General features: G+C 43.5%; 1 protein-coding gene across 11 annotated transcripts in view; it reads left to right on the top strand.

Moving 5' to 3' along the window:
• Window positions 1–11,253: 11,253 nt before the first annotated feature.
• The window catches only part of CASK (calcium/calmodulin dependent serine protein kinase), a 438,390-nt gene continuing 430,559 nt past the window's right edge, over window positions 11,254–19,084 (top strand). For 5 of the 11 annotated variants that reach the window (XM_048864713.2, XM_048864695.2, XM_048864722.2 and 2 more), the window contains exon 1: window positions 11,255–11,815. In XM_048864713.2, the coding sequence (XP_048720670.1) occupies window positions 11,757–11,815 (59 nt within the window). In that variant the 5' untranslated portion in view covers window positions 11,255–11,756. Of the gene's footprint in view, window positions 11,816–12,109; window positions 12,260–19,084 lie in introns of those variants that run through there. The other 6 variants (XM_048864659.2, XM_048864648.2, XM_048864638.2 and 3 more) reach the window with 4 other exon arrangements.

Here is a 19,084-nt window from a genome sequence, read left to right as displayed (position 1 = left end):
AGTTGACTGCCTGTTCTCCTCAAGGGGGTCCAGGGAAGCAGAAGGAAACAGGAAGCTCTCTGACAAGCTGGTGTTAGAGAGGTACATAAGAGGCTCCTCCTCCTCTCTCTCCCTGCAGCTCCTGCTGCTTTCTGTTATTCCCTCTCACCTTTTCTCCCGCCTGCCTGTTATGTCTCTTGTGCCCTCCTTCCTTCAGCACAGCGCTCCACCATCTATGTGCATCTCGAGCAGAGAGAATACATATGCACCAGCACCAGACACAATTTTCTACGCTCTGGGTCCTAGCAGTGCCCCCCTCCCTCAGTCTGGCACCTGAGGCAGCCGCCTCGGTTCGCCTTGTGGTAAGGCCAGCCCTGGCCATCATACAGTTCTACTACACTGAACTTAATTTCTCAATCATCAGTCTATAGCGACTGCTGTTGCAGAGTTCAAAGGTGTAGTACTGTAGTGTGAATTACAGTTTTTTGTAACTTTTAGTAGCTTTTCTTAAAACACTGGTAGCTAACATCAAAATTAATAGAGCAATTCACTCCCTTTTGAATCAATCTGAATAACTCCAATGAGCAGTATGCAAAAGAGAAGTAAATAACTGTAGAAATGCAAGCTGGTGGCTGCTTAATCTTACAGACATCAGCCTATGCCAGTTAATACCCATCAGTTCTCTTCCAACTTGGAATGGTCCAACACCATATTTCTTGACTCCTGTGTGTTAGCAGAACCATTTATATTTCCTGCCTGCCAGAATAGACACATTACATGATTTAAGGGTGAAAATCTCTTCTTGTTTCCACAGACTGAGACTCAAGTCAGAAAAGATAAGAATAGTTTGCTTTTTTGTTCAATCTCTCTTTATGGGCCACTGCCCGCACTTATCCTTTTCTCACAAGTCCAATATACTGTGCCAAAGATTGAAGAATTAAAAGGTTTGGTCCTGCATGCTGAACCAATGGCAAAAGGCGTTGGCAGTATAAACTGCATCCCTTTTGGGTCCCGTTTCAAGAGTTCACTTAGCAACTCTTCCATAAACATACGGCACAGAGGGGAGCAAAAGCAGACAAGAATGGGTCAGGGAACAGAGAAGCTGGGGAGTGGCACTTCCTTTGCATGTTCTTAAGCTGTCTGTGGGACCTTGCAGCAGCCTCTCTCCTCCCATTCTAAGGTTTGGGACTCTGTAGCATGGAGAAAGAGGGGAAGCAACAACTATCCTTGGCATGCTCACTACAGACCATAGTGGCTATTAGTGCAAGATTTAATGTTGCTTCTACCTGTACCTCCCTTATGAGAGGGGCCATAGTATTGTGTGGCCAGAAGACGAGCCCAATAGGTGCAGATCATGCTGGCATGGAGTAACAGAAATTGGGAAGCATTATAAAAATGCAGATTCATTTGGATACACCAGATGAAGGCCTCAGTCCTGCAGACACTTAAGCACATGCTTAATTTTACATATGAGCATAGTCCCAGTGAGTTCCTCAGGGCTACTTATGGGCTTGATCCTTCAAGGTGTTGAGTATGTTGGCCCCAAGTCAACAAAGCACATACTTTAAGTACACGAATAGTCCCAATGACATCAATAAGACTACTCACATGCTTCAAGTTAAGCACTTTGGTGGACTGGGGCCATCATGCTTAGCATGTTTCAGGATTGAACCTTATGTATTTAAATGTCTGCAGGATTGGGACCCAACTTGCACTTTTACCGCCACTTCCCAGAAATGTTCCTTACCCCTCAAAGAATAGTTGAAGTGCTTAAAATTGACCTTGCATCAAATAAAGACCAAAAGGGAATATTTAATTTTTAGTCAAGAACTAATTTAAATCCTCCTTTTTCATATGATTGCTCATGGGACTATTTCTTAAATTAATCTTATGCTATACTTAGGGCTACTGTGTCAATTGTGAAAAGAAAAATTAACGCACAAAGAGAAAAAGGTGAGGGGAAAATCAGACTGAGTTGTAGCATTATCTCTAGTAAGCAGAGCAAAAGAAGCTACCAACTTTCTATTATTTGTCACTTGAGGTTAAACCTGAAGAAAAAAGGCAGAAGAAGGTCTTTTGATACAGTCCTTATCATAGAGAGAATTCTGGACTTGCTACAAAATTTTAGCAAATTAGACCTGAGGCATTAAATTTAAAAAGACTTGGTTTCACTCTATTAGAACAAGAGTATAAATTCTCTAGTGAAATTAGTTACATTTTCACATTTAGGTCTAGAACCTCCTGAGTGTTAAACTTAGGCAAATATTTTTATTCTTTTTAAGTTAAAATGTAAATGGCAGTACTAATTATTTACCCATTATACCTGCAACAAATTATTTGTTTAAACATTAGTTTTGGAGAATGAGCTTCAGCTTTGAATATTAATGGTAGCTATGGGATTGTAACTATTCATAGATTTCCGACTTGTAGATACAAGATTTGAGGCCACTTTCTTTTCCCTAATATGTCCTTAAGACAGCAGTCTCAAACTGTGAGGCTGGCCATTCCAGATACGCCCTTCCTGCTTGCAGGAGAGGTGCAAACAAGAGGTGCAAGCTAGTCTAGGAAAAACAAACTTTCTTAAGTGAAATAATCTAATATGACTCAACAGGAAGACCATTCTCTTGAATACTGTAATTACATGCAAATGAATCTACATCTTTCATTACGTGATCACATATGGGTTTTTTTCCTCCACCTCACTCTTCACAGGATGGGTGGAACTCAGGGAACAAGGCAGCTGTTCCAATATTTCTCTTTATCTTCATCATTCAATGTGTGGTACCATGCCTTATTCACTGCACATCATCCACGCACTGTACCAAATAATAAATTATTCATTTTCTCATGGTCTCTTCTAGGGTGCTCATCACCACAGCATGAGTGCCTCAAATGTTGGATAGTGTCTCCACATCTCCCCTATGACATCAGAGTGTTATTCTCCCTATTTTACTAATGGGGAAACTGAGAAACTTGGCTGAGGCAACAAAATGAATTACTGGCAGACACAGGATTAGAAGTTAGCACCTCCTGACTCCCAAATCTGTACTCATTTCACTAAACCAAACTGCATTAGTGCCAGAGGTGCTGAGCATCCACTGATCCCATTGACTTTAATTATAGCACTTAGGCAAATTAGGCACTCAGAATGAGGAACACAGAATTACTAGTCACCTGTCAAAATCTTGATTTAAATGACTTGTTGAGCATCACATAGAAGTCTGTGGCAGAATAGAATTGTGTTCTTCTTTGAGTGTTTGTCTATATATATAATATGCCACTGTTGGTGCACATGTTCTCCAGACACTTGAGTTTGGATTCTTTTGGCCAACAGTTCAGGATCTGTGCCTGTGCCCTGAGTGTCCTCATGCCTCCAACCCATGGTGGAGAGGGTGGAATTACCCCAACTGACTCTGCCCATAAGTACGAGTTGGAACGTGTGGTGTCCAAGCCTTTTCACTCACGGTGTGGTGTACCAGTCGTTTTGTAAATAGATAGGCACTTAGTTAGTCATTAGTGTTAGTTCAGAGATTTTTTGTTGGACTGGGGCCAGGATGCTTAGCATGTTTCAGGATTGAACCCTATGTATTTAAGTGTCTGCTGGATTGGGACCCTGTTGCTTTTACAACCATTTCCCAGAAATGTTCCTTACCACTCTCAGAATAGTAGAATTGCTTAAAAATCACCTTGCATCACAAAAAGTAGCATGGTATCACCAGGTCATTCTGATTTTTGTTTATTTTTTTTGGTAGAAGGCCTTTTCCTCTGTAACAAGAATAAAACCTGTTTTATTTTCATCTGAGAATCTGCCCTTGTATCGGGACCAGTCATGACTGAATGCAAACCTCCAGGCTTTAAGAAATGTCTTTTATGTGAGGTGGTAATGCCTCTTAATGATGAACACATCAGATCGGAGGTGGGCAAACTATAGCCCACAGGCCACATCCAGCCTGCGGGACCGTCCTGCCCGGCCCCTGAGCTCCCAGTTGGGAAGGCTAGCCCCCAGCCCCTTCCTCGCTGTCCCCCCTCTGCTACAGCCATTGCTCTGGCCTGCTGCTCCTGCCGGGCAGCGTAGTGGTGTCATGGCTGGCTCTGGCCAGGCGGCGGGGCTTTGCTGCTCTGAGCAACATGGTAAGGGGTGGGGGGGTTGTATAAGGGGCAAGGAGTCCCAGGGGGCAGTCAGGGGACACGGAGCAGGGGGCGGTTGGATGGGGCTGAGATGGGGGGGGGGGAGTCAGGGGACAGGGAGCAGAGGGCGGTTGGATGGGGCGGAGATTCGGGGGGGGGAGTCAGGGGACAGGGAGCAGGGGGGTTTGGATAGGCGAGGGAGTCCTGGGGGTGGGCCTGTCTGGGGGCTGGGGTGTGAATAGGGGTTGGGGCAGTTAGGGGACAGGGAGTGGGGGGGGGGAGTGGATAGGGGGTGGGGTCCTGGGAGGGGATGGTCAGGGGACAAGGCGCGTTGGATGGGTTGGGAGTTCTGAGGGGGACAGGAAGTGGGAGGGGGCGGATAAGGGGTGGAGGCCAGGCTCTTTGTGGAGGCACAGCCTTCCCTACCCGGCCCTCCATGTAGTTTCGCAATGCCGATGTGGCCCTCAGGCCAAAATGTTTGCCCACCCCTGCACTAGATGCTTATTGTGTTGGGTGAGGGAAATATAAGATGGGCTATTTGTAAATCTTTTTCAAAGAGCTGAAGATGTTCTTTTTGGAGAAGTCAATGCATTCCTCTTCAGCCTCTGGAGTAGCTAGTGCAGAAATTCCTGAGTACTCATAATCAAAACGTGCTCCTGCTGGCTCCTCTGCTCACAGAATTGAGATAACCACTCTTAAGATTCGTCCTCCTTACCTGGTAAAATCTCAGGAGACAGGAAAGAGCACAAAGCCCACAAAAGGAAGATATCTGTCTCCTTCACCAGATCCTTCCTCAAGGAGCCACAAATCCTGTCATATCTCAGCAGAAAATGACCCAAGATAGGTCCTTCTGGCAACCATTCAGGCACCAGTCACTGTGCACCTAGATCAGTTTCCTCAGTATCACAGAAATCCTCTGGTACCAATAGCCGTAGTACCAGAGATAAGTGGTGGAGACTACCCCAGTATTAAGACCATCTAATCAACTGACTTATTTGATACCAAAATCCTACACGGCTTCAAAGGACCTATCCTATAGTTTCTTCAGTAGTAGGCTCCCTGCTGTTGGCAGTAGTGAAGTTACCTCTGGTATGGACTATTGTTCCTACACTAGTACCAAGCACATCAGTAATATCAATCAGAGCACAGTCTTCTGGTTCTCCCAGTACTCCATATGGAACTGCTCCTTCTCTCCAAGAGGAGTACTCCTCCTTTTTCTTTGGCTCTGATGATTCATTCCTTGGCGTCTAGACATTCAGGGCATTACACACCATTGAGAGTGTAGAGTAGAGCTAGGTGGGAAATGGTTTTTCCATCCCCTGAAAATTTTCACCATATTGAAAAAGTTTCCCATCCTGAACTGGTACAACTAGTCTATCTCAAGTTTTCATGAATCAAAAATCGGGAGGGGGATGGGGATTTTGGTTTGGGTCAATTGAAACATTTCTTTTTTGGTTATGACCACTTATTTCAACCATTTATTCCCAACTACAATTATCTTAAATTCTTAAACAAAAAGTCTTTTTGAACAGGAGAACCCAAATTTTTTGTTTAAAAAATGTTGAAATGAAAAGTGTTGATAACTTCAAAAAACCCAACATTTTTCCATGAAAAGTTTTAGTTTAAATGAAAATTCATGATAAATTGACCCATTTATGAAAGGGATTATATGATTGGGTTGCCTGGAATAACAGGGGACTGGATTTGATGCCCCAGGTGGTCACATCCAGTCCTATGAAGGTCAGACTAGAAAGCCAACATCTGCTTCCCAATCCAGGGCTAAATCCACTTCTCTATCAGTTCACAAAAGGGCATTATAGCCAGAGAATCTGCCCCACTGCCCAATGAACAGACTAGTCATGGCTTTGTTGAGGAGTCCTAGGCAGAGAATTATCCTGACCCAGTACCTATCTCTTTATCTCCTGGTATGGCTGTGGAACCCATATTATCTATCTCAGTCCAGCTGAGTACAAGACGTTCTGGACTTGCTGCATAGGAAGGCTGATCCACTGGCAATTCCAGTGGAAGTGAACCAAGAGAAATTGCAAAAGCTTTTGGATATCTTTCACACCTCTGTGCCTGGATATCTTCCAGTGCCCATCAATGAGGGAGTTTTAGACCAGCTAAATTGCTCTGGCAGATGTCTGCTTCTCTGATGCAAACATCAAAAATTGCAGATCATTGTTATAAAGTGCTTTTCCAGGGCTCTGAGCAATTTTTTCACACGACTGAGTCACTGGTTGTCATAATGGCTAACAAGAGGTGTACATACAATCAACAGAAAGCTACACCTCAAGACAAGGAGTTCAAGAAGCTAGATTTATATGACTGGAAAAATATCTACATCAAGTCACCAATTACTAGGCCTTACTGATGAAGTACAATTTAAATTGGGACTTCACCTGTTCACTGGAAGACTTCCTCAATATATCAGAGAGGAGCTTAAGGCCTTGATTTTCAAAGGTCAACTTCAGGTGCATATATCCCTTCATGTGACCCTGGATACTGTTTACACAGTTTCTAGATCCCTGGCAACCTCAGTTACCATAAGGAGACCCTCATAGCTCCAGTCATCAGGAGCTACAAGTTACAATTGAGGTTTTTCATCTGAAGGATCTAAACTTTTTTTGTAAAGACAGATGAGGCTTTACACTCTCTGAAAGACTCTCGGACAAGACTGAGGTCCATAGGAGTCTGTGCCCCTACACAAAAAGCAGAAACACTTTACGCCTCAACTACAGCAGAGGCAGTCATTCTATACCTGTGTAGACAACCTGAACCACTGAGGAAGCACCAGAAATCTCAGAGGAGGAAATAATCTGGCTTTACACCATATCGTCACACCAGCCGCATCATCAAGGTAGCAGGTAGAAGATTTGACACCTTGGTCAAGAGCAACATACAAATTCTGTTGATCTTCCTGTTATATCCCTTCCATTAGGAAATCATATATTTCATTTCTATGGGATTTGGAACACCACCACTATGCAGATGTTGGAAAACACAGAGGTGGGCTATCCAAATTCACACCCTCCCTAATACCTTCCCACCTTCCCCATCCCTTTTCAGGGGCCCCTCTGACAAAACCATGTTACATCAGGAGGTGCAATCACTTCTAAATATTGGAGCAGTGGAAGTAGTAACTCAAGAACATAGGGAAGAGTTTCTACTCTCTTTACTTTTTAATCCTCCCTCCCCCAAAAAGGGGGCTCATGCTCTGTTCTGGATAACTGAACATCTTCATTCACCGGCACATTCATGATAGTAACTCTAGCCTCAGTAATTCCAACCCTACATCAACACCTGTTTGTTTCAAGTGTCTGATTTCCAACTCATCAGCATTGTGCAACACAAGACTCTGCATAACATAACTAATTCAAAATAATGTGGCAAAAGCCTCTTAAAGGTACAGTTCTCCACACCTTTCTTCCCCAGCCTAATAAAACAATTAACAATCATTATTAACATTATATGTATTTGAAATTCTGTATTACCAACCTGCTAACTAAACAATTGGTCTCTGAGGTGTCCTATATTGTTACATGAACCTGCAGATCTCCCCTGAGACATCGGTATCACTGTTGGCAGGAGGCAGTAAGACCATTAGTTGTGCTTGTGTCATATGATGGGACTCAGCCCTCTGAACCTGCTATGGTTATTGCCTCTCTGAGACCTTCTCAGGCAAGATGGCCAACTCAGTGCCCTTTATGTCCCTCTCTTCTGCAATTTGTAGAAGATGTTACCTATTCATCTGTGGTATGTATTTGTCTAGGGTGACAACCTCATGATCATGGGGAAACCTCTTGTGACACCACTCCTATTTGCAACCATTGTTTCCCATAATAGACATGCACAGTGTAATTTTCATTAAGCAGCTCCCAGAACCCCAGTTTGAGTTTCTTTTGCCTCATCTATCTCTTTATACATATGCAAATCCCATGACTCTGGTATCAGTTTCTAACACTGCAGGCATCCTTGTTTTAAGTTTTCTGTTGAACAAAATGTCAGCAGGCAACAACCCATGTTTCCTTGGTGCCATTCTGGAATTTAACAGTGCTAAATAAAGATCAGAGTCCAATTCCACAGCCCTTTTCAGTAAGCTTTATTATTTTGACAGTTTTACACCAATGCATTTAATTGGGAATAATAGGGACTGGGTCATTACCTGTCTAAACCCATACTTTACTGAAATATGCTTAAATTCATGCCCACTAAACTGTGGCCCATTGTCAAACATTACCATGTCAGGTATACTGAGTCTAGCGAAAATAGATTTTATATGTACAATCGTCTAACTGTAGTTTCTTCTAGTAAGGTTACCTCAGGGAAGTGAGAAAACAAGCCTAGGCCAAGAACATAGCTTTTTTCCAGCCAACATAAACAAATGTATGCCTACTTTGTTCCTGGGTGTCAATTTTCCTTATGCCATCAACATGGGCTCTTTTGCTTGACTTGGCCTATATTTTTGGCATATGTGACAAGTCTTAACAACATTCTCAATATGTCACTGTTTATTTGAGGCCCCTATATTATGTCTCAGGCCCTTCTTGTAGATTTTTTGTTTCTCAAATGACCTCCATGTGTCCTTTTTAACATTTTTCTGTGACATCTTAGGAATCATCATCCTGATGCCTTTAAACAAAATCTCATCTGGGACAGAGAGCTCCTCCTCTAACTGATGATAGAAGCTGGGAATATGCTGTTCCAGCCAGCCTGTGTGCTAATAGCCCTTATTACTTTCTGATGTACACCTCTGTCACATTCAGACCACTGCCTCCCCTTTGCATTTAAGTCAGGACACACTTCTGATGCCATCAGTGTACAGCGACCCATAAATTTTGTCTGCTCATGGAGTTTGCACCCTGACACTATACTGTGCAGTTTATGGCTCCCTATCAGTGGCCTAATAGGTCATTAAGATTATTTCTTATCAACAATTCATATAGAGATGAAATATGAGAGTTGGAGAGCAAAGTATCAGTGGCATTGTTGTGCTCAGACTGAGTCTGCATACCATGCATATGTGGGAGAGAAGAACATTCTGGGGATGTTGGTTCTCCACCATAGCATCTGCAATCAGCAGAAATGCTCTGGGAAGCGGATCGCCTAGTAATCCAAGCATCTTGTGCCCCAAAACAGTTGGCTATTTCATGCTGTGAGGCATTTTCTACTATAAGGTCAGTTGGATTCAGATCAGATTGGCCCCCCCTTCCTTGTACGTAAACCATCGCAGAAGGGGACAAATGTAAACTCTTCTCTGTTTGTATTTCAACCACTTTTATTAAACAAACTTTATTGGGTTCTGCTGTCAAGATTCAACCAACAATTTTTAAGTTAGACCACGTGATGCCGATAGCTTGGGGAAGCATTTGTAGAATATGTTAAAGAACATATCCACTTTTTGTAATGATTTTCTGTCTGAGGTACTTCTAGATCATCGATTGTTTTGAGTCACTTCTCATCATTACTTCATCTGCTTATTTGAAATGATGACTGACAAATTCTGCCTACTGTGTAGTTATTCATCATTTGCAACCTCTTGACCATATTTTTGCAAAGAGCTCTGCTTAAGGCCATTTGTGAAGACCACTCAGCTGCTTCAACTAGGGCAGAATTTGGAGGCTCACCTGCTTAGCAGTGTGAACTTCAGGGAACATAACACCTCTTCATTAAAGGCTTTCCTGGCTTCATCTTCGCTTACAGATACAAGTCAAGATGCTGATTTTCATCTATAGTTTGGGCCCTAAATACACTGAGGTATCTCACCCCATGTATTACCACAATGCTGGCGATACAATGTAGTTGCTTTCACTGTTTCTTTTAACTATCTGGGGACAGTAAGCAGGGTGTTCTTCGTGAAGGGTCCTCAGTTCTGCAACCTACAAAAGCTGCCAAATCTGATTTTCAGAATACCCTGTGGGATGACTGTACGAAGTTCATCTTACTTAATGTTAATAAGTTTTAGTAACTGCACATGTATCCTAAAGCTTTTTTAATAAACTTTTTTTTATAAACAATATTTTCCCTAGGGAAAAATCTCAGAACTCCCTGATAAATGCTTTAGCTTCCTTCTGAAAACTACCTTTTCAAACCCTGGCTAAAAAATACCTGTTAAGCAATTTAGAATATGCTTCTGCATAGGATTTTGTAGAATTCCAAAAGGTTTATGGAACAGAATGTACCAGCCATTAGCTTTTTTAAATTTGAAGCTCACTCCATACTTGACACCTTACTACTTTATAATGCATCCTAAGTGAAATGGTACAATAAGAAATAGCATTTAGGCTCCCCTATCAACAATGATCATCTACAGTGCACTGCTTAAAAAGGTCAATCAAGGCTCGGAGGACTACCAAGGGGGTTGTCTTTTCTCCTTTTATAACCAGAGGGGCTCAACTGTGCCCAGTTTTAGGGGAAGGAGGCTCTCTACATTCCTTCTGAAACTGCTCGTGTGATTGTTACAGGAAACGATTTTGACCATCCTGTGGAGTGGGCAATAAATGGCGCTGAAATGGCCATTTCCCTGAGCTAAGAGCAAAGCACCTGATAATGCGGCGGGAGGGCTGTCACCGTAATTGCGATCCCTCGTCTCCCTGAACCGCCTTCGCCTTGCCGTCTGGCAGCGGTCACGGCTAGAGAGAGATAAGGGAGGGTTTCCTCTTTCCCCCTCAGTTTGTCCCCTCGGGCCGCTGCCAGCCCTCGCTGCACGGTCCGTCTTGGCCGGCTTCCCTGCCCTGCCAGCTCCCTGGAGGCGCCTGTCAAACCCCAGCGCCGGGCCGAGGGACCAGCCGCTCCCAGCACCGCTGCGCTGCCCGTGACACCGAGCGCACGCGGCCGCTGGCCTCCGACAACCGCCTTCGCCCTGGGGCGGAGCGGGGAGCGGGGCGCAGCCGCCCAGCCCCGCGGCCCCCATCCCCCTGCTTCTCAAGGGGCCACACGCAGCGCGCGCCTCGGAACCCGAGCAGGGAACGACCCCGCCCCTCCCGAGCTTCACATGGGAGCCTACTGCCTCCGCCCGGCCCTTCACTTCCCATGACGTTATGTGGGATCGCGGCGCGCCTGCGCACAGGGGCCAATCCCTGTCTCTCGGAGTAGTGGGCGTGGCTCTGCGCGCGGTTGTGGCGAGAGTGGGGGTGGGTGGGGGCGCGAAGAGCCCGCGTGCGTGCTCAGTGGGGGGCGCGCGCCTGCTCGCTTGCGTGACGGACTGGGAAAGTGTCGGTGGCGGTGCGCGCGCGCCCGCCGGTAAAGCGCTTATCGTCGCCGTTGCCGCCGGAGTGCGGGTCGGGGTCGCGCTTGCCTCCCACCCCCCCACCAGGCGCGTGCACCACGAGGAACGAGGCGGCGCTGCCCGCTGCCGCTACACCGGCCCCTGCATGGTGCCCGCTCCGCCCTGCTAGCCGGGGCCGCGGCCGGCGGAGGGAGGGAGCGAGCGAGGCGGGCGGGGTCGCGGAGCCCGAAGCCAGCGTGAGCCGCGCGGGGCGGCCGCGGCCCGCAGGAGGAGCGGGCATTCCCGGCGCGGCCGCGGGAGCCCCCGGGCGGCGGCTGGGATTGAAGGTGGTGCCCGGCGGGGAGCGCGGAGGGGATCGTGCCCGCGGGCCCCCCTCCCCCGGGCCGCCTCTCCGGCGGGTCCCCCCCCCCCCGCCTGGACCATGGCCGACGACGACGTGCTGTTCGAGGACGTGTACGAGCTCTGCGAGGTGATCGGCAAGTAAGTTCCGCGGAGGGGGGGCGGCGGCGGCGAGCGGCCCGGCCCGGCCCGGCCCCTGCGCGCGGGCAGCGGGATGCTGCGCTCGGCGCCCACCTGAGCCGCCGTGCCCGTGTGTCACCCGCGCCCTCCGCTGCGTGCGGCGGCGGCGGCCGCGGCGACTCCACGGCGGCGCCCGCCTCTCGGAGCATGGGCGCGGAGGGGAGAAGGTGCCCGGTATCTCCTCCGGCCACCGTGCTCCGCCAGCTCCCCTGCGCCCAGCCTGGCAGCAGCCGCCGCCGCTTTCCCCAGCCCGGGTCTGCGGCTGCCGGCTGGGCAGGGGCAGGCTCCTCTGTAGAGCCGCCTCTCCGTGGGGGTATCTGCGCGTTGGGGCGCCAGGTGCCTTCCTGTGCTTTGCTGCATAGTAACCAGCTCGTTAGTGGCAATGCCGGTGATACTCCGTCTCAGGTAATGCTCAGTTCCCGTGTGAATCCCTGGCGGTGCCCACCGTCCGCTCGGAATAACGACGCAGGAGGAGAACTTGGCCTGTTAGAGGCTTATTATGCAACTGCTGTTACACCGATGTTCAAAGCGTGCATCACACCCAAGTTGGGATAGCTGTTAACGTGGCACCGCTGTTTTGGCTCACCAGTGTGGTAGGGTGTATGGAGCTGACAGTCCGAGTCCCCCACCTTTTTTATCTGTGTTGTGTAATTATACTGGGCAAAATGCAGAGAATCAGCCTGATCAGCACGTTGATGGAAAATTGAAGCTGAAGTTCCCCCTCTTCTGTGACTGTCCAGTATTGAAACCCATTTTATCAGCCTTCTCTCACATTTCATATCTTCAGGGCTTAGATGTTTTGGTTGCAAAATGGAAATGAAAGGGAGATGCACCATATTTGAAGAGACTTATAACTTCCTCATTTTATGCATATTTCTCATTCAAAAATTGATGTTGTAGGTGTTTCAGCAGTGAAGCTGTTTTCGGTTTGTTGATGACAGTGTCTTGTGGAAGCCTGGTGTAAGGATGACTAGTTACAATGTTCTCTTGATTTTAAGTAGAGTGGAATTTTATTTTTTAAATTTATTTTGCACAACATGACTGTTAGCTGAAATGTCAGTAGTTGTTTGACTTGAAAACCAGGGCTAAAATGGTCATCTTTCTTGAATGACTGTGTTTCTTCAGAATTACGCTAACATGTCAGTCTTAAGATCAGATTGCTTTGTTCTTAATTAAATACAAATATATAGGCGCTTTTCATTTTATTGTTTATTATAGGGCACCATTGTCTTAACACTTATTGCTTTTATAAAACACCTTGTCAACTATAAAGCTTTAAAGAGGTTTGTTGGTTTGCACAAGAAATGGTTTAACTGATGTTACTTAATGCTTGTCAAATGGAGAAAAGCTTCTGTGGTTAAGAAATTGGACAAAACTGGCACTACCAGTAGAAGAACAATTTCTTATGTTCATGTGATTTCTTCAGGTGGTGATATTGTGTAGTACCTAGTGTATTTTACTCCGATGTGGTTAGGGTTAGTAAAAAGGCATAATATATGTGCCTATATTTATGAATACCTTTCAAAGGGGGTTGCTGTAAATATTTTGAAGTATAAAATGACTCTTATTTTGTGTGCAAATGCTTCTGAAAAGATAGCACAATAAGCTGTAAATTACTTGTAGAACTTTAAAGTGAATAGTTCAGTGTTTCTGAATCACGTGGTCTTTTAAAACTGTTCTTTGTGATGTAAATAGGTTAATAGTGTCAGAGTAGTGCTAAGATTACACAGCCTGTAGCAAGAAATAGGTTGGGTCTTTGTGCTGCTAGCACAGCTAACTAGTTATGCTTGCTTAAACCGTGTCTACACTGCCACTGTCGGCGCTAAAACTTTAGTCGTTCGGGGTGTGAAAAAACATCCCCGAGCAACAAAAGGTTTTAGCGCTGAAAAGCGCCAGTATAGATAGCGCTTTATCGCCGGGAGCAGTACCACCCCTTATTTGGGGTGGATTTTTTTTTATCACCAGGGGAGAGTCTCCTGGCGATAAAGCATGACTACGCTGCCCATGTCACAGCGCTGCCACGCTACCCTTAGTTGCCTTCTTTTGTAGAGGTCAGAAAGATGTCATTCCTCTTAAAGACCATTTTAATAAATAGCTCCATTATTTGTATAGTTGGTATTATTGTCACTTGAATGGGGCTATAGTTGGAGTTCTTACTATGTACCACCTCAGATCTATGAAGCTTATTCATCTTTGAGCCCTCCACGGAAGGCTAGTGTAAAACTGATTTGTATTGCTGCATATGCATCTTGCTAAACAGCTCTCAGTAAACCATCAACTAAGTGTCTGTGTTCCTGTGACTTATTACTGATTGATACAGTAATTTAGCTCTTGCAAAACAGCACACCTGGCCTTGATTTGCATTTTAGACGCATGAAATAATTAAAATACATATAATTTCTTTTTCCAAATAGATGGTTACCGCTACCATCTTATGTAGTCTCCCTGAAAACATGTCTTTCTATGGAAAGGAGAATGGTAACATTAGTGTTACACATCTTCAGGGGTTGAACAAATCTTAGAAGTATATTCTTATATTTCTCTTCTGTTGATCTGCAAACCTGTTTTACCTGGGATTTAATCTCCCAGCTAACACACAAAAATGCAGTTTGCTGTTAGACTTCTTTTAAACTCTGGGTTAACAAAATTTGAATGAACAAATACACTGGTAAGAATAGTTGATTTTATCTGAAGAGACAAATACTTTTAGTTGCTTTTAGCCTTTTGGAATATATTTCATTGTAATTTCATACTAATTAGTTGGTTGAAATTAAGGTTGTGTGTTAATAAACAGCCTGACTACCCCCTGCTTAAATTCTATTAGTAGGCATTGTTCATGTTGGGTGGATGTTGGAGGAAAGGAGTGTAAGGACTGTGGAGGAATAGATACATTCATAAAAGTGTATCTTCCAGAAAACACTTGAGGGGAGATTTTCACTTGTATACACCATATCATATACTTCTTTATCCCTAAATATAAAACAAGTATTACATAGACAGTCAGCACCATGAAACTTCTATCCCTTGTTAAACTTTGTTGCCTTTAACTTAAAATTCAGTGGTGTCCTTTAGGATACTAGCATTGGTTATGTTACTGTGCCAGTCCCAGGTTAAGTCTTGGATTGTTGACAAACTTGTGCACATCCAGATGCACTCTGATTAGGGCTTGGTTTATAGTAAAGAATTAGGAAGTTTCCGTATGAGCCTTCACAGATGTGTTAATCTACCTCAAGTTAGCTGGCATTGAGATGAGTTATAGACAAATCTTTAAGACTTTCTATGTAAAACTTCACTTGGAAGCAACTCTCCTTTGCTGTTGAGCGGGATATATGCTAAAATATTTAAGTGTTTTCATTCTAATGGCGAGGCGAATTAGATTCATAATTCATAGATAATTACGCTAAGTGCATTTTTTTTTTTTTTTACTTAAAACCTTAATTCTGACCACAGCATATAGTAGTCGGTATGAAACTTAAAGTAGGTGAAGAGGTTTTACCACATGAGGTGTTGCCATGAAAATCATTGAGCTCATTCTTTACTATATGCAATAGTTTTCTTTAGGCTGAAAATAATGCCTAGTTTCCTTTTAATGCAGAAGGGGGACCATGGGTGCAGAACATACAAGACCAGAACATGTATTTTATGTTCAGTATAGTTTTGTTTTCAGTCCTTGCTGTGTAAGGATTTTGTTTCAGCTTTGATTTTCTGGGCCTGTAAGATTCACATTGATTTATGGCACTCATTTAATGCTAACATGGAGACTACTTTGTTGGGAACATCACAGACAGACTATGGGTTGCTTTCATTGCAGTTACTTATCCTGTTGTCTATCAGAATGCCTTAATTGTAAGTATTTCAGTCTAATGCCTTACACTGCAGTAAATTCATGTTAAATGGACATTTGTCAAGATTAAAATTGTATTTTTTTTAAAAATTCCTCTTGTGTTACTAATGGCTTTCACTATTCAGATCTGAGAATCTTTAAATAATGCAATTTAACCTCTGTCTTCAATTTCTCATTTGTTTTTACTTGCACAAGTCCGAGAATACTACTGGCTCTCAATATGCTTTCTGCTACTTATACCAGTTTACTTTCAAATTTCACACACAAAAGGATGGTAAATAAAACAATTAACTGTAATGACACTTTTTAACAAACAATGAAAGGAAAGCTAAAACCGAACAATAAACAAAGATATTCAACAACCCTCCTCCCCCCCCCCAAAAGAAATTTAAGGTGTGAAAAAAGCAATTAGCAATTGCATCTTTCTGTCTAAAATACTAGTGCACTAATTCTGAGAACTATGGAGATATTTAATGATACTGACGGGCACACTGGCGCTGATATGTAAGGGTTGGTAAAAGAAGGCTCGGATGTATGCTGCCTTAATACTAGCTCTGAGCAATGGCAAGATAGCTGATATTTTGGCACAGGTACCAAGCACTATCCCTTGTGGGGTTATATCAGCTAAAGCATTTACAGACTTTCTCCTTATTATAGCAAAAGACAAGATAGTATTATAAAAAAGGTACATTGCATTTTGTCCTTAAACAAAAGCCCCAGAAATTGTTGATGACTTTTGTAGTCCTGTAATATTTCATGTAGATATCATGGTACAAGTTAAAGGTAATCAAGCCATATTAATCCTAATATGGTGTTAGCAAAGGTCAGTTCTTAATATCCAGTAGGCATGTCAAGTGTAAATTTTGCTCTGAAAAACATTTCCTTTTTAAAGTCCTTCATTTAACAACTTACATATATTCAAGCATTACGATTTGTATCTCTACTACTGATTAATATTCTCAAACCGTTTAATGTTGCACTGTGTAGGTTGTACGTGTAGGCGACTGTTAATCCAATTAAGATTACAACTCAATTTCCATTTTAAAATGAATTTTGGTACTCTATCTAAAATCCACAAACTGATATTGTCTTCAAAGATAGGCTAGGTTTGAGGTGAAAGTAGGTATTTTGTGCCAAATGTTCAATTCATTTAAAGAATTTTCTTAATCTTGACACTAAAAATAGAGGTAATTGCCAGAGTTAGTGGTCTAAAAGTGTCAATTTCTAGCAAAAAAACTCACTTCTGTTCCCCACTCAACTGCATGAGTTATTGCACAAGGTCAAAGATTGTTGATTTGGTTTTTAGAACAGTAACATGAAAATGGCTTGTAGACCCTGAAGGCATTAAGTTAAGACATCAGAAGATTGTTGGAGACCTACTTTATTTTTATTTATTTATTTTAAATTGTATCTTTCCTTGCAAATATAAATGTCCACCTGTGAACAGATCAGGAAGGAAGCTTGTCACTCAGGAAAGGGAATGGAACTTCCAGAAAACCTTAATGTAAACTTAAAATTTATCGTTAAATCATGTCTCACTTTCAAGAGTGACAGTCATCAAAGTTTAAAAAAATTCTTCTAAAACTCTTTTGCAAGTTTGAGAATGGATTACGATGACACTTTTTGGACTTATTCATGTGACAGAAAGGAGTGCTTCCCTGGTCTGAAACTCAAGTTCAAAATATTTTGCTAGTGAGACAACTATTAAAAGTGTAATCCAAGTGTGTGTGTGTGACTGAGAAAACCAAAACTAAAACTCCACCCAAACTAGAACTTTTTCACAGAGCTTGGTGTAATTCTGGAAGTTATAATGATCAGATAAGGCCTTCACGTTGGGATCCCCTCTTTCAGTTTGCCATTATTGTCTGTTCTTTATTCAGTAGTAGGTTATGGTGTAGCATGGTTCTCTTTCTCTTTTTCCCAGGTTTAGGATTTCCATTTGATAGTGTCAAGATTTTCACTGTTGTGGGCACCTGGAATAGAAAGTCTCCCTGCTGTGGGTTGGTTGTGTAGTTGTTTCTCTGGATTTGAACTTTGCTCTGCTGCTCCACAAAGTCCTCTGTTAATCTTGATATATCCTTCTGCATAACTCCTAGTGTGCATTTCCTGTAGACTGTAAAGGTGGTTTACATGAGAGGTTGATTGGGGTGAATCTGAGGGCAGAGGAGAAAGACATTTTACCTCACCTGCAAATCTTCAGAATTACTGTCCTGAGAAGTTCAGCAGGGCCTTGTCCTCCAGGCCTTAAAGTCATATGGAGACCCTTGCAGCGTTCATTAGGAACCACATGAGATTAGGAAAATAGAGTCTAAATCGAGTGTTGTTGACACCCTGGAAAGATTTAGCCCTAATGCAGGGAGGAGTTGGCTGACACCAAAGGTCATTCCCCATTCATTGCTTCCCCATTCTCCCCCTGTAGACCTCATCCTTCCCAAGAAGAGCTCCCCATTTCTACATGTTTCCTAAGGCCTGCAACAGTGGAGTTCCACTCCTGTGATCGTTGAAAGCCTGCAAGAAAGAGGAGATGAATACACCTTCCCACAGGTGCCATGTTAGTATTAGTTTAAAATAGGAATCCCAGAAAAATCTAAGGTTCACTCACTTCCACATAAGGATTTAAGGGAAAAATCCTTACTGGATATTGTAGGTAGCTGAATTTATTTGCTTTATTTTTTTCCTCAGTGTTAAGGTTAATTTTACATCTTAAAATCTAGAAGTTCTGTTGAAATAGCCAAGCTATACTCAGTCTTCCTGTATACCCTGAGAACATCAGAAACTCAAATTTTTATCATATTTGATTTTGCTAGTAATCACAGAAAATAGAATCTTCCCCATAATCATACAATAAGATTCTAGTAAGTTAAACCTTAACTCTGAATTTCCTGCTTTTCAACTCTATGTATATTTTACCACCTGCAACTTTCCTTTAGAGTTTTATCTTTAAGTTATTACTGACATATAGTTTTACTTTAATAAATGTTTTGTCAGAGAGAATCTGTTGGTGGCAGAGCATGCAGGTCAGTATTAAGAAAACTGTTTTTATAACAGTGAAAAGTGGATTTTAACACCCTACACTACCTTAAATACAGTACTGAGATGTCTCCCATTAGATAAGTGACATTTTACTATGTTGATAGTGTTAAAGCAGTACAATCTGGTGTGTACACAGTGATTGCTGGTAGAAAGGAGTCTTAGATCAGTACAACTTAGGGCTTGGCTACACTTGTGAGTTAAAGCTCATTAAAGGAGCGCCGGGCGCACTAGCTCACACTACCCGTCCACACTGGCAAGGCACATAGAGCCCTCTGACTCTGTGGCTAGAGTGCTCCTGGTACTCCACCTCGGTGAGTGGAATAACGTTTTGCGTGCCCCTGCTGGAGCGCCGC

This window comes from Caretta caretta, chromosome 1 (assembly GCF_965140235.1).
Source record: "Caretta caretta isolate rCarCar2 chromosome 1, rCarCar1.hap1, whole genome shotgun sequence".
Lineage (NCBI taxonomy): Eukaryota > Metazoa > Chordata > Testudines > Cheloniidae > Caretta > Caretta caretta.
The sequence above is the reverse complement of the archived record's forward strand: the minus strand, read 5'-3'. Positions and strand labels throughout refer to the sequence as shown.